General features: G+C 45.7%; 1 protein-coding gene across 1 annotated transcript in view; it reads right to left on the bottom strand.

Annotated features, from left to right (window-relative positions):
- BTAF1 (B-TFIID TATA-box binding protein associated factor 1) overlaps window positions 1-5,771 on the bottom strand; it is a 42,132-nt gene extending 36,361 nt beyond the window's left edge. Inside the window, exon 1 of the mRNA XM_081006754.1 lies at window positions 5,242-5,771. Within this exon, the coding sequence (XP_080862880.1) occupies window positions 5,242-5,255 (14 nt within the window). The 5' untranslated portion in view covers window positions 5,256-5,771. The remainder of the gene's footprint in view (window positions 1-5,241) is intronic.
- Window positions 5,772-13,697: the final 7,926 nt, after the last annotated feature.

The raw sequence follows: 13,697 nt of genomic DNA, 5'->3' as shown, positions 1-13,697 counted from the left end.
AGCAGAGTTTAAGAACACACCGCTATTCATAATTAACATATTTTTGACCCTTAGTTTTCTCAATATGGCTCCTAGTGGAACAGAATGAATATGTCAATAGTGAAACCATTTTAAATACTTTTACTGAGAAATCCAGATAATCTACTAATTTGGAAAATTAAATAATAAAGTTAAGCAAAATTCTAGTGAAATAGTGTTACTATGTATAGGATAGACTAGAACAAAAACCCACACCTATACCACAAAAAGGCACAGTGAGTGCTTTCTTCGAAGTCTACCCATTCTGGACCACAGTTAACAAAACAATGTTTGCAATTAATGAATTTGTTGACAACCACCAGTCAAAGTATTTTCTAGGTAACTACAAGAAAAAATAAAACTATTTAACACACATATAAGAACCAATATTTTTTGCTGAACCACAATACATTTTAGTTGTCTCTTGCATTTTTGCTCCATTTTAAAGTCTTATTATTTCCTTTTACAGTAACACTGTTCCCTCCATCTAAAAGCCTAACAAAAGTAACATAAGACCTTTTTAAAAACTCCCAACGAACTCTCTGAATATTTTCATTAGACCAAGTGACAGTGTGGACCTGTCATTTTAAGAACAACTAGGTACAAGCCACACAGAGGCTCACCATTTCAATTTTTTTTTTGCCAGGTGTTAGAATGGCTTTAATTGGCCTTACATGGGAATGTAATTAAATTAATCCAATGGTTCAATTTCAAGCTACAATGATAATTGCTGAAGGGGGTCTCGTTATACCCAAGAATGCTGCTGTTATTGGGGCACCATGTTTGGCTACTCAGCAACTGTTGGCAGTAGTTTCTGTGCTGGCAAACTTATGTTTCTCTCTGTATAGTATGTAAAATTTGTGCTTTATGCAACACTTGCAGGGATGAGTTGATAAATTTGTATCAAGATGTGGCTACTTTGTGATTTCATGCTACAATTGCAGCTTTTTTAAAAATAGCGTCTTCATGTACAGTATGAGGTACATATGAGCCATCATTTAGACAGGGGGAAACTCTTTTATGCCTGTGATTACTAACAGAAAGAGATGGAAAATCCATCAACAAGGTCCATAGACAACTGCTAGATTTTTTTGTTTGGCAAAGACGTCAATTTTATTCATCAGTTTCTATTTTTGTATCACTTTGACCACAAGGTTCCCTACTTCATGGTTTCCTGTCTTCTTTGGATGTTTAATTGCTCAAACTCCTACACCACTTTCCCAGACCTATTGTTGTTTACAAAATTGTAGGTGCTTCATAACTAAGCCAATAAAAATCTTATATAGCTTCATTTTCTCTCTCATTCATTTTCTAACAGCACAAGATAGTGGTTTATGTCTTATAAACCTTAGGGCAAAAGACGCAGAACAATCAATTCAACCTTTTAAATGAGAAGGGACTATTTTTCTTTAGCTGCTAGTGAGCATTAATGTTTGTATAAAACATGTACAACCACTTCAGGAAATCGTGGCTTTAAAACTGCGAATCCATGGATCTCCTAATGTCATTGGACTACAACTCCCATCAGACCAAGCCAGTATGGCCAATTGTCATGGGAGTTGCAGTTCAGCAATATCTGGAGGCCCAAAGGCTCCCCATGCCTACTTTATAATGTTAAGAATATCATGATTAACTCAGACCTATCATCTTCTAATTTGCAAATGACCTTTACTGGCAGGTTACAGAAAGTAGGGAAAACAAACAAACTGCCTTGACCTGAGATGACTATTTGGGCCCACTATTTCGTACTTCAATTGTGTCTTGGTCAAGCTATGGCCTTTCTTAGAACAATTTAATTAGACCTCAGTGATCCATGTTCCAATAACCTCCCATACAGATTACTGCAATGTGCTCTATGTGGGGCTGCTCTTTAAAACAATCTGGAAGGTGCAGCTGGTGCAGAATGTGGGAGTTCAGCTGCTAGAGTATTGTACATCACTCCCAATTTTGAAAGCACTGTACTGAATGCCAGTGAAAGCACAGTACCAGGCCTAATTCAGGATGCTGGTACTAGTGTACAAAGCCCTTTACGACTTGAGACACAAGTACCTGAAGAAGTACTTTTCTCTATATGTCCTGAGTCACAATGTATATAACCAGGGGGTGAGACCCTTCTCATAATGAAACCACCATGGATGGCACGGAGGATGGGAATGCAAGAGAGGGCTTTCCCTGTGGTGGCACCCTGCCTCTAGAACTCTCTCCTGGGAGAGATCTGGTAGACCTTCATTTGCCAAACTGAGGTGGAACTTGAAGAAGCTAGTGTTTATGCAGGCCCTTGGAAGGGAATACAGATAGCTAGACATTGGAATTTCATGACAGACAATTACTGCATATTATTTTGTTTATGCTGATATTACCCTGGGGACCCTTGGGGGGGGGAGGGCAAGATCTAAGTTTAACGAATATTTTATTATTTATTAGATTTATATACCGCCCTTCATCACAAGATCTCAGGATGGTTCACAGGATAAAATCAAATATAAATTAGCAGTAGACATTTGAAATATCCAGTGACTTTTGTCAACTTGCTACTAAAGATCCTTTCAACCATCCCCCCGCTTACCACTGGCTAAGTTGGCTGGGGATGATGAGGACTGTAGTCCAACAGCAGAGCTGTAATGTTGGGGAGCTGCTCTGTGATAAAACAATGAGCTCAAGGTGATTGGTGGACATTTGGTGATTTTCTATTGTTTTCTATTGTATTTTTACTGTACCCTTTGGTATTAATATGCTGCTCACAGCTTGAGGTGGCCCTTGAGCCAAAACATGGTATATAACTAAACCACAACTTAATAATGTGATATCTGGGGGCCTAAGGTTGAAAAACACTCCTTTAAATGAAGCTGCTTCTCTGTGCAAAACATATGCTCTACTAGAGAGCTATGGGAAAAGGATCTAGGAGTCTAGCAGAACACAAGCTTAACATTAGTGTGATGAAGCAGTAAAAAAAGCTAATGCTATTCTAGGCTGCATCAACAGAAGTATAGTGTCCAGATCAAGGGAAGTAACAGTACCATTCTATTTTGCTTTGGTCAGACCCTACCTAGAGTACTGTGTCCAGTTCCAGGCACCACAATTTAAGAAGGATATTGACAAGCTGGGATGCTTGCAGAGGAGGGTGACTGAGAGGATCAAGGTTCTGCAAGCCAAGCTTTAAGAGGAACAGTTGAGGGAGTTGGGTATGTTGAGCCTGGCGAAAAGACAAGAGATACGATAGCCATCTTCAAAGATCTGAACAGCTGCCACATGCAAGATGGAACAAGCTTGTTTTCTGATGCTCCAGAAGCTAGGACCTGAACCAATGGATTCAATTTACAAGAAAGGAAATTCCACCTAGGAAGAACTTTCTGACTGTAAAAGCTGTTCAACAGTGGTTGATTGGCCATCTCTTGGTGATTCTTTAGTTGCAATTGCTACATTGCTGGGGGTTGGACTAGGTTACTCTTGTGGTCCCTTCCAACTCTCCAGTTACATGATTCTATAAAGCATCTTAAAAAGCAGAGACATCACCTTGCCGGCAAAGGTCCGTATAGTTAAAGCTATGGTTTTCCCAGTAGTGATGTATGGAATGAGAGCTGGACCATAAAGAAGGCTGATCGCCTAAGAATTGATCCTTTTGAATTATGGTGCTGGAGGAGCCTCTTGAGAGTCCCATGGACTGCAAGAAGATCAAACCTATCCATTCTTAAGGAAATCAGCCCTGAGTGCTCACTGGAAGGACAGATCCTGAAGTTGAGGCTCCAATACTTTGGCCACCTCATGAGAAGAGAAGACTCCCTGGAAAGTACCCTGATGCTGGGAAAGATGGAGGGCAGGGCACAAGGAGAAGGGGACGACAGAGGACGAGATGGTTGGACAGTGTTCTCGAAGCTACCAGCATGAGTTTGACCAAACTGCGGGAGGCAGTGGAAGACAGGAGTGCCTGGCGTGCTCTGGTCCATGGGGTCATGAAGAGTTGGACACGACTAAACAAGAAGTATCGCCACAAGTTACAGCAAGACAATTATGTAAATAACTGCTGGCAGAAGCTCACTAGTTATTGCCAAGCCAGTGTAGCACAAGGCAGCTAGGTTTTAATTTACATGATCAGAAAAACGGTGAGGGCTATAACAGAGGCTGAGCACATGGTTCACATGCAGTTCCCAGGTTCAATCCCTAGAATACCCATTTCCAAATAGGGCTGTCTGAAACCCTGGAGAGCTTCTACCAGTCATTAGCCTAAAGACACAGAATCTGTGCCTGCCCCCAGTGTTGGTCATAGTCCAACATCCTCAGTCCCAGACAGCATGGCCAAGAGTCAGGGATAATAGGAACTCTACTCCAGCGACAGCTGAAAGTCCACATATTCTGCATCCCTGGTGTAGGAAATACTCAACTAGATGGATATGACAATTTCCTAGAAGTTTTTTAAATCAGCTTTTTATGAAGAAAGGTAACAGCACTGCTGCTTAACAGAAAGAATAACCTGAAGAAAACTCGTGATAAATAAAACACTGACCAAATGAACATAATGGGCCACAAGTTAACAGCTTCTAGGTTCCTATCTTCACTATGTGGGAACCTCATGCACCAGGATGCTCAAACACTGGGAAGGGCATGATGCACAGCTTCTTCGTATACAGTGGAGGCCTCCGTGCACACACCATGCATAGACAGGCGCACACATTCAGAAAGGGAAACCCTAACAGCCTTGATGACTTCTCATTCATTTTCGTTTAGCCAGAAACCATAACTGTGTGTGGGTGTCATCAGATTTCTCCATGGCCCTTCTTTATTCAAACTCACTTAAAGTTGCGTTGAAATGAAGTTTGACACCTACCACCCACCGACCCCCTTAAAGCTTCGGGAGTCCCTAACTTTAGGGTGTGTGTGTATGTGTGTGTGTGTGTGTGTGCAGGACCCAAGCTCCTTTCGCCTGCACTCATCCTTGCTTCTAGACTCCACAAAGCTTCTAGAATCCCGGGTATAGGGCGGTATATAAATTCAATAAATAATAGCAACAATAAAAGCGAGGGGGCGATGCCTGCCTACCACGACTCCATGAGCAGCCAGCTCTCCACGAGGCGTCCCTCCGGAGTAAAAAAGGCAGGCGCCTGCCGATATCCCGGGCTACTATACCAACCCGAGGAAAGAGCAATGAAACGAAGAACGAGGCGGAAACCCTCTTAGGAGACCGTCTGCCCCCTCAGCCCACGCCTCCCCCTACCACCTCACACCGACCTGGAGACGGCCATGGCGAAGGAGAGACGGAGCTAAGGCCCGGCTGAGCAGGCAGGGAGCCACCGCGCTGCTGGCAGGAAGGAGCGGGGACAGGGCCCCGGCCTGGGCCTCCGGGAAGCGCGGCGCGGCCCGAGGGCGGGATGGCGACTAGGCGAGGCTTCGGCCCGCGGCGGCTCGAGCCCCCCTCCTCCCTTCGGCCGCCTGTAAGAGCAGTAGCGACCAGAAACTCCACCCGCGCGGATTAAAGCCTCTATTCTCCCATCACCAGGGAGAAGCCCGACGCCTGGTTTTATATGAGCAGCCATCTTGTATTTATTCCCTTCCTCCATGGAAGCCGCTTCCTGATTGGCATGGACGCCAGACCGCAGCCAATGGGAAGCGTCCTCTGAAGAGAAGCGCGGGGGAGGGGACAAGCAGGGGCCGGAGAGGAGTTCGCGGAGCCTGCTGAGGAGGCGGCGGCGGCGGCCATGCTTACGGGGCAGTACCATTCGCCCAACCGGATGGGGGTGGTAGTGAAAGGAAGACTCGGTAGTTTTAGCGGTTTCCCATCCGCGGAATAAAGAGAAATAATATATCCTCCCCCACACTCTTCTAGTGTCTCCGAAAATAAACTTAACTTGGAAAATAAAGCGGTGAGAGTGTTAGTTCCTGGAGAAATAGGTCTGTTGTCCCCTGTTCTTGCTTGCAGGTTTCCCGCAGGCATTTGGTTGGCCGCTGTGAGAACAGGTTGCTGGACTAGACGAGCCATTGCACTGATCCCGCAGTCCGTTCTTATGTTACTACTGTATGTTATTCCTCAGAAAATGCCCATGTGGCATTTCTAGCTTCCATTTCAGTTACAGAGGGGAATTGAATACCTGTGGTGCTTTTAACCCCGCTTTCCTAGGAATGAACTGTACTCTAGGGCTTCTGAATAACCATGGTTAGGATTGCACTATTACTATGGCAGTTCTACATTTGGCTTTCTCTTGCCCTATTTATGGTGAAGGAATTGTGCCCCTGGCCGATAGAATGTCATGCTAATGAGTTCAGTTTTAGGTCAGTTTCAGAAGGAAAAAGTAGACCATAACGAATCAACTCAGACTTATGCACTGTTCTGTTGAACACATTTGATGATGATGATAAAATGGGCAAAAGATATTGGGCATAATATTCAAATTGACTCTTGGTTAAGGCTATGGAATGTTGGAATTAATTTCACTGTGTGTATGGTCTTGAAAGAAAATATAATGAAACTGATGTACAGATGGTACTTAACGCCAACCAAATTAGCTAAGATGCACAGAATGAAAAATAGGAAATGTTGGAAATGTAATGAGAAAGAAGGAGATTTTTATCATATGTGGTGGACGTGATAAGGTAAAAACATTTTGAGAGAATATATATAATGAGTTAAAGAAAAGGTTAAAATATATTTTTCCTAAGAAACCCGAAGCCTTCCTGTTGGGAATGGTAGGGGCTGAAATATCCAGATTAGACCAGACATTACTGTATTTATGTATGCCACCACAGCAGCAAGAACTTTACTTGCCCAAAAATGGAAATAAGAAATACCGATGATACAGGATTGGCAAACAAAGATGATGGACTATGTGGAACTGGCAAACCTGATGGGAAGAATCAGAGTGACCAAGTGTTCCAGAGAGACTGGAGTAAATTAATTTCATATATAGGAAATCAGTGTACACATTTAAAAACACTAGCAGGATTGAGATAAAACTTGCAATGTTTATAAGAAGAAATTTTCTACTTGTATTTTAAAAATCTGAATAATTTAGAAAAATGTAGAATTGTGATGATATAATTGTGTGGAATTAAGATATGTCTTAGAAAACCAGAAGATGGATGGAGGGAAGCGGAGAGCTTGGCAGAGCTAAAAGTTTGTTTGTTGTTTAGTCGTTTAGTCGTGTCCGACTCTTCGTGACCCCATGGACCAGAGCACGCCAGGCACTCCTGTCTTCCACTGCCTCCCGCAGTTTGGTCAGACTCATGTTTTAGCTAAAAGGTAAAATGTGTTATAAGTTGATATATTAATGTTAAAAATTTGGAATATATATATATATTCCAAATTTTTGAGCACATTTTAAATCTAAAAATCTAAAAATGCAAGAAATAGAAGGTGTCGTCACAAGGAGACTCTGCAGTAGATAATGCTAACAAAACTGCACTTTTTCTGCCTCTTTTAAGTTTGAACACCATTTAAATACTGAGTGCTATAACAATCTTTATAATGGGAAAGAACATGAGATTACCACCACTTTGATAACTTGGGGTATGTTCGCAATACCACCTCAAAATCACTTTTTTCTGGTGAATTTTACAGCTCTTTCCCCCCGGCTATTCCCCCCTTGGGACTCCTCTGACCTGTCCTCCTCCTGGTTTTCTCCCGGGAATCGTCGCCGTATCTGGTTGCAGTGGCGGCGCTAGCATTGCCCCCCATCCGTTAGCACCTCGTACGACACGGAGCCAGTGACCCTGGTGACTGTGGCGGGTACCCATGCTGGGCCTGCCCCAAAATTCTTTGCGTACACTGAGTCCTGGGCCTCGAAGGTCCAGGGGTTCCTGCCTTCCCCCACCACTACCTCATCCTGAGCTCTATCGGGGTGAAGGCAGTCCAATCTGATTGCAAGGCACCGACCCATTAGTAGTTCAGCGGGGCTCCGGCCAGTCGTTGAGCTGGGGGTGCTGTGCTGTGCTAGGAGGAATGTGGCAAGGCGGTACTCCCAATCCCCTTGCGTCATGCGGCGAAGGGTGTCCTTGGTGGTCCGCACCATGCGTTCTGCTTGGCCATTGGTGGCAGGGTGGAATGGCGCTGAACGGATGTGGCGGATGGCGTTCTGCGCTGTGAAGGTTTGGAATTCTCCTGACGTAAATGCAGTCCCGTTGTCTGAGACGAGAGTGTCAGGGAGCCCGCGGGTTGCAAACAGCCTGCGTAGTACCCGGATGGCTGCGGACGTAGAAGTGAACAGTACCAGTGCGACTTCCAGCCATTTGGTGTAGGAGTCCACAACTATGAAGAATGCTTTCCCCTGAAAGGGGCCAGCGAAGTCCACATGCAGGTGTGACCATGGTGCTCGGGCGGACTCCCAGGACTGGACTGGGGCCCTTGGGGGATCTGGGCGGGATTCTTGGCAGGCCTGGCAGAGTTTGACCCAGGCCTCTATCTCTCCGTCGATCCCCGGCCACCACACATAACTCCTGGCAAGGGCCTTCATTCTTACTACCCCTGGGTGTGTCTCGTGTAGGGCTGTGAAGACCCTTTTGCGGAGGGGCTGGGGAACAACGACCCTGCTTCCCCATAACAGGCACCCCTTGTGGGCTGACAGTTCATGTTTGCTGAGCCATCCCCTCCACACCCAGTCCAGGACCCGGGAGATGACCCTATCTTTCTTGGAATGGTGTGCAACTTCTTGTGCCTGAATGGGGTGGTCGGGAAGCAGCTCCAGGCTCATAACCTCTTGTGCAGGTGCTGGGTCGGGGCCTGTTTCCGGTAGTGGTAGCCTGCTGAGGGCGTCCGCATGGCCCATTGCCTTCCCCGGGCGGTGAATCAGTGCATACTGGTAGCTGGCAAGGAAAATTGACCACCTGAGGACGCGAGGAGACAGCACTTGGGGGGTCTGCTTTTCGGGGGCAAACAAGCCAAGCAACGGCTTGTGGTCAGTCACCACGGTGAAGGGCCGCCCGTACAAGAAATCATGGAATTTTTTTACTCCCTTCACGATTGCCAGACCCTCCTTGTGTATTTGCGAGTAGTTCCGCTCGGTTGCGTTGAATGTCTGGGAAAAGTATGCCACCGGTACGTCTCTTCCATCTGGGAGTTGGTGTCCCAGGACAGCACCAATGCCATAGGGCAAGGCGTTGCATGCTAGCACCACCGGCAGCCTCATGTCGAAGTGTGCCAAGACCGAGTTTGAGACAAGCAAGTCCTTGACTGCCTGGAATGCGGCCTCCTGGCGCTGGCCCCACACCCAAGGGGCCCGCTTGTCCATGAGTCTGTGTAGGGGCTCCACTACCGCCGCCTTGTGGGGAAGGAAGGAATGGTAAAAGTTCAATAGTCCCAAGAAGGCCTGAAGTTCAGTCTTGCTCTTGGGCGCAGGGGCATCACAAATGGCCCGTACCTTGTCCCCAGTTGGGTGGACCCCTTCTGCGTCCACCATAAATCCCAGAAAGTCCACCTGAGGCACTCCTAGTAGACATTTTTCCCGCTTCACCTTGAGACCCGCCGTCTGGAAACGGTGCAGAACGGTGTGGAGGCGGTCCTCAAACTCCTCTGGTGTGGGCCCGGCAATCAACACATCATCGAAGAAGGGGGTGACGCCAGGAATCCCTTTAAGGAGCGAGTCCATTAGATTCTGGAATATGCCTGGTGCCACACTGACACCGAATTGCAGCCGCTTTACCCTGAACGCTCCTCTGTGCGTCACAGTCGTCTGTGCCTCTGCTGTGGCCTCATCTACTGGCAGCTGTTGATATGCTTGGGTCAAGTCCAGCTTGCCAAAAAATTTCGACCCAGCCAGGGTGGCAAGGACATGGCTGACCACTGGCACTGGGTATGCATGGGCCGTGAGGGCCTTGCTTATGGTACATTTGTAGTCTGCGCAGATGCGGACTGAACCATTAGGCTTGACGGGTGTGACGATTGGGGTTTCCCAGGGGGCATTAGGCACCGGCTCCAGCACTCCTTGCTCCACGAGCCGGTCCAATTCCTCGTCTATACGGGGTTTCAGGGCGAACGGGACCTGGCGGGCCTTGAGCCTGACCGGTCGTACTCTTCTTGGCGTCTTCTTTGTCGGTGACCCCTTTGGCTTCTAGGAGGAAGGTGAAACGGGAAGGGTACGCTTCCCAGTCTCCAGATGCTGGGTTGAACGGCGAGAAGCTGCTGTCGGTTGCCATTCTGAGTTCCTTGTGTCCCGGAGCTGAAGCCTGGATACACGGTGCGAGGCAGCGGTGCGGCAGGTGGCGGTGCTGCGGTGCTGTGTGTGGCAGTCAGCTCAGCGGGATCCCATCCTCGTCGCCAGTGAAATATACTCAGAGTCGCAAAGTGATTTCATGCTCTTTATTCAGCTCATAGTGGTGAGGAGGAATGAATGAATGTCCCCTCAAAGTATCTGCTTTATATACATTATTTACACAATGGGCTGCACATGATTGGCTAATTATGGAATTCTACTGTAAGCCAATCAGGTTGTGGATTCACTTATATCTGGAGCATGATTGGGTGGTTCCTGCCAACCAATCATACTGCTGCATTGTTCTAGGACCAATCAGACTGCTGCATTCTGAATCCTATTGTTCTAGGACCAATCAGACTGCTGCATTTTGGATCCTATTGTTCTAGGACCAATCAGACTGCTGCAGTTTGGATTGTACATAACAATCAGCATGGCTTCATTAGTGTCAGATTAATTTCTGTTTGCGTATGTACCATCTTTACCCTATGCAGAGGCGTTCACACCTTGGCTAGAGATGAATTAGGAAGGGCTTAAGCACTCCAATCCGTGTGAAACTGGTTTGAGAAACAACGCATCAGATAGTATTTTAGAACCAGGTAAAGGACACATATGTATTTTGGATAACATGTGAACATGGATTAAAACCCAGCACTGGAAACAGGGTGAGTGCACAGTAAACAGGAATGTGAATACAGCCTTATTTAAATCATCAGCTCTCACCAACTAATCACCTTAAATTTCACATATTCCATAATTCTATAGGTGCAATCTTTAGATACTGAAAGGATTGTGAACTAGCTTAAATTCAACAAAAATAATTACCAATCATAAAAAGGCCACATTTTAACTTTTTTTTCCACAGCCCAACCAAAATAACACTTAGAAAACTCTAGTGAGCTCTGAAATATCAGCTCCACCAAGACAGACTAAAGACTAATATAGTCCTTTTTACAAAAGCCCTAAACATGTCCACACAATATTATCTCCTGTAATAGAAAGTATGAGAAATAATTTATAGGTTAATGTTAACTCCACCCAACCCTAAATTTCAGCAGTCATCAATCTCCAACTAAGTCATAGTGAGAGTAGGCCCATTTAAATCAATTGATTTAATTACAGCCCTTACATTATGACTGTAAGAACATAAATAGAGCCCTGTTGGATTTTATGAACATAAGTTTGTAGCATTGAATTTGTTTAGGTCATACTACATACTACATTGTGCTGGAAATTTTGCCTTACGTCATACATTTTTCAGCAATTCATTACAGTATTTTAATGATGTGACCTAAACACACCTTAAAAACATGTTTCCCTGGGCAGTACCTTGATTGATTCAGAACCTAGATGGGACCTAGATACTATATGTAGCCTAGATTTAAAGATTAAATAACGTTATGCTATATTTAGCCTTAAGCCCCCAAATAGGGTTGCCAGGTCACAAGCCAGGGAGCATGTGTGCCCTTTTACAGCCCCACAATAACACAAATCTATGCAGCTGTGGCTTCTTCTGCCTTGATCACCCTTCTGTGCCTTGGCCACCCTTCTCTTTCTGCCTGCTGCGCAGCATATTGAGAGCCCTGCTTCCTCCAACAGTGGAGAAAGGTGTGTGGATTAATGGACTGGGGGAGAAACAGGGTGGGAGAAGTGGTGGCTGCATCCTCATTTGCAGATTGGATGGCTTTTCCTCTAACTACCGTATTTTTCGCTCTGTAAGACGCACTTTTCCCCTCCTAAAAAGTAAGGGGAAATGTGTGTGCATCTTATGGAGTGAATGCAGGCTGCGTAGCTATCCCTGAAGCCAGAACAGCAAGAGGGGTTGCTGTGCAGCAATCCCTCTTGCTGTTCTGGCTTCAGGGATAGCCGCGCAAAGCTTCTTCAACAACATTCAGAATATTTTTTTTCTTGTTTTCCTCCTCTACAAACTAGGTACATCTTATGGTCGGGTGCGTCTTATAGAGCGAAAAATATGGTAATCTGTGCCACCCAGTGAATGCCTGCTACTCCCATATTTGGTGCTTGTGTCATTGCTTTGGCAGTGTGGTATTAGTTGCTGTCTCCCATGCTGCACAGCACCCACTATTAGTTCCATTTTGTCCCACCATACCTTTCTCAATAGCCAGTGGCCTTGTATTAGAGTTGGGCTATTTTCTCCTTTCCCGTTTTACTATTTCTGACCTTCCCTTCTCGTTGGATGTTCCAGCCCACAATATGGAAGTGTGTTGTGGTGGATATAGTCTTGTGCTTCCATCAGGGAAATCTCAATTCATTCACCAGTCAGATATGAAACGCACACTGATCTTGTCCAAGTCAGGTTTAAACACTGAGAGCGTGAGGATAAAGTGGGAAACCTGCTCGTAAAATACCCTTGGAAGAAAAAAAGACATCCTCTCAAGTAACCTGGTCCTGAGTTATACAGCCTTACATGTTAGTACCAACACCTTAAATCTGGCCAAGTAGCAGATTGGTAGCCAGTATAAATCCTGCAAGCAAGGCGATATATGCTGGTAGTGGTTTGCCCCCACAAGCAACTGAACTTTATGAATCATGGCATTTTTTTGTCCCTGCAAGAAACACCCAAGAGTCTCTTCAAGTGCTTGCTTGCTTGCTTTTTTGCTTACCACCACAGGAATGAGTAGCAGCTAAGGCTGTGGACGGACCTCTCAATCCAATCTGTGGCCCCAGATTGGGTCAATTTGCTTTGTGCTGCCCCATCCCTCCCCAAATCTGTCCCCAAAGCAATTCGTTGGTGGGGTTTAGGTTTTTAAATCCCGATTTTAACACAGAGTTTAATTTAATAAAATAAAATAAACAAATAGTCCTGTAGCCTTGATACTGATCTTGCTTCTAGATCCTAGTTTTGGCTTTTTTGAGATACTGCTTATAGTAGTACTTAAAAATCCTTCAAATCCAAAAGCATGACAGGAGAAAAATGATGAATGCCTCCAATGACAGTGAGGGCTCTACACGGCTATCTTCAAGCCTGAAATTTCTTTACCTGTTTGTAATATACAACATGGAATTGAAATTCAACATTGAAGGGAACCTGCTGCTGAGATTACATGGGCAGGATACTAATAGATCACAAGTCCTCAAGTTTACAATTTTTCTCAGTGGGTAGGTTCCCTTGCTGTCATGCTTTTAAAATAGGAAATAAAGTGGTACCTTGGGTTACGAACAGCCTAGTTAACAAACTTTTTGGATTACAAACACTTCAAGCCCGGAAATGAGTGTTCCGGGTTGCGTTTTGTGTGTGTGTGGTATACAAACATACTCCGTTCGGGGGTGCACTTCCGTTTTGAGTGCAACACTTCTGTTGTCCGGCAGCAGAGAGGGGGTCGTCACGGCTTTTCCCGCAGCTGTGAGGGAGGGCAGCTGCACACCCGCTAGCCATCTGGTTGGTGGGCGCGCAACTCCCCCCCCCCATGCTGCTGCAGGAGACGCATGCTCTAGGCAGCATTTCCCACAGCAGCGTGGGGTGTGTGGATCTGTGTGAATCCATGT

The sequence above is a fragment of the Podarcis pityusensis genome (genome assembly GCF_964106645.2).
Source record: "Podarcis pityusensis genome assembly, chromosome: 5".
Classification (NCBI taxonomy): domain Eukaryota; kingdom Metazoa; phylum Chordata; class Lepidosauria; order Squamata; family Lacertidae; genus Podarcis; species Podarcis pityusensis.
This window is presented reverse-complemented; position numbering and strand designations above follow the sequence as displayed.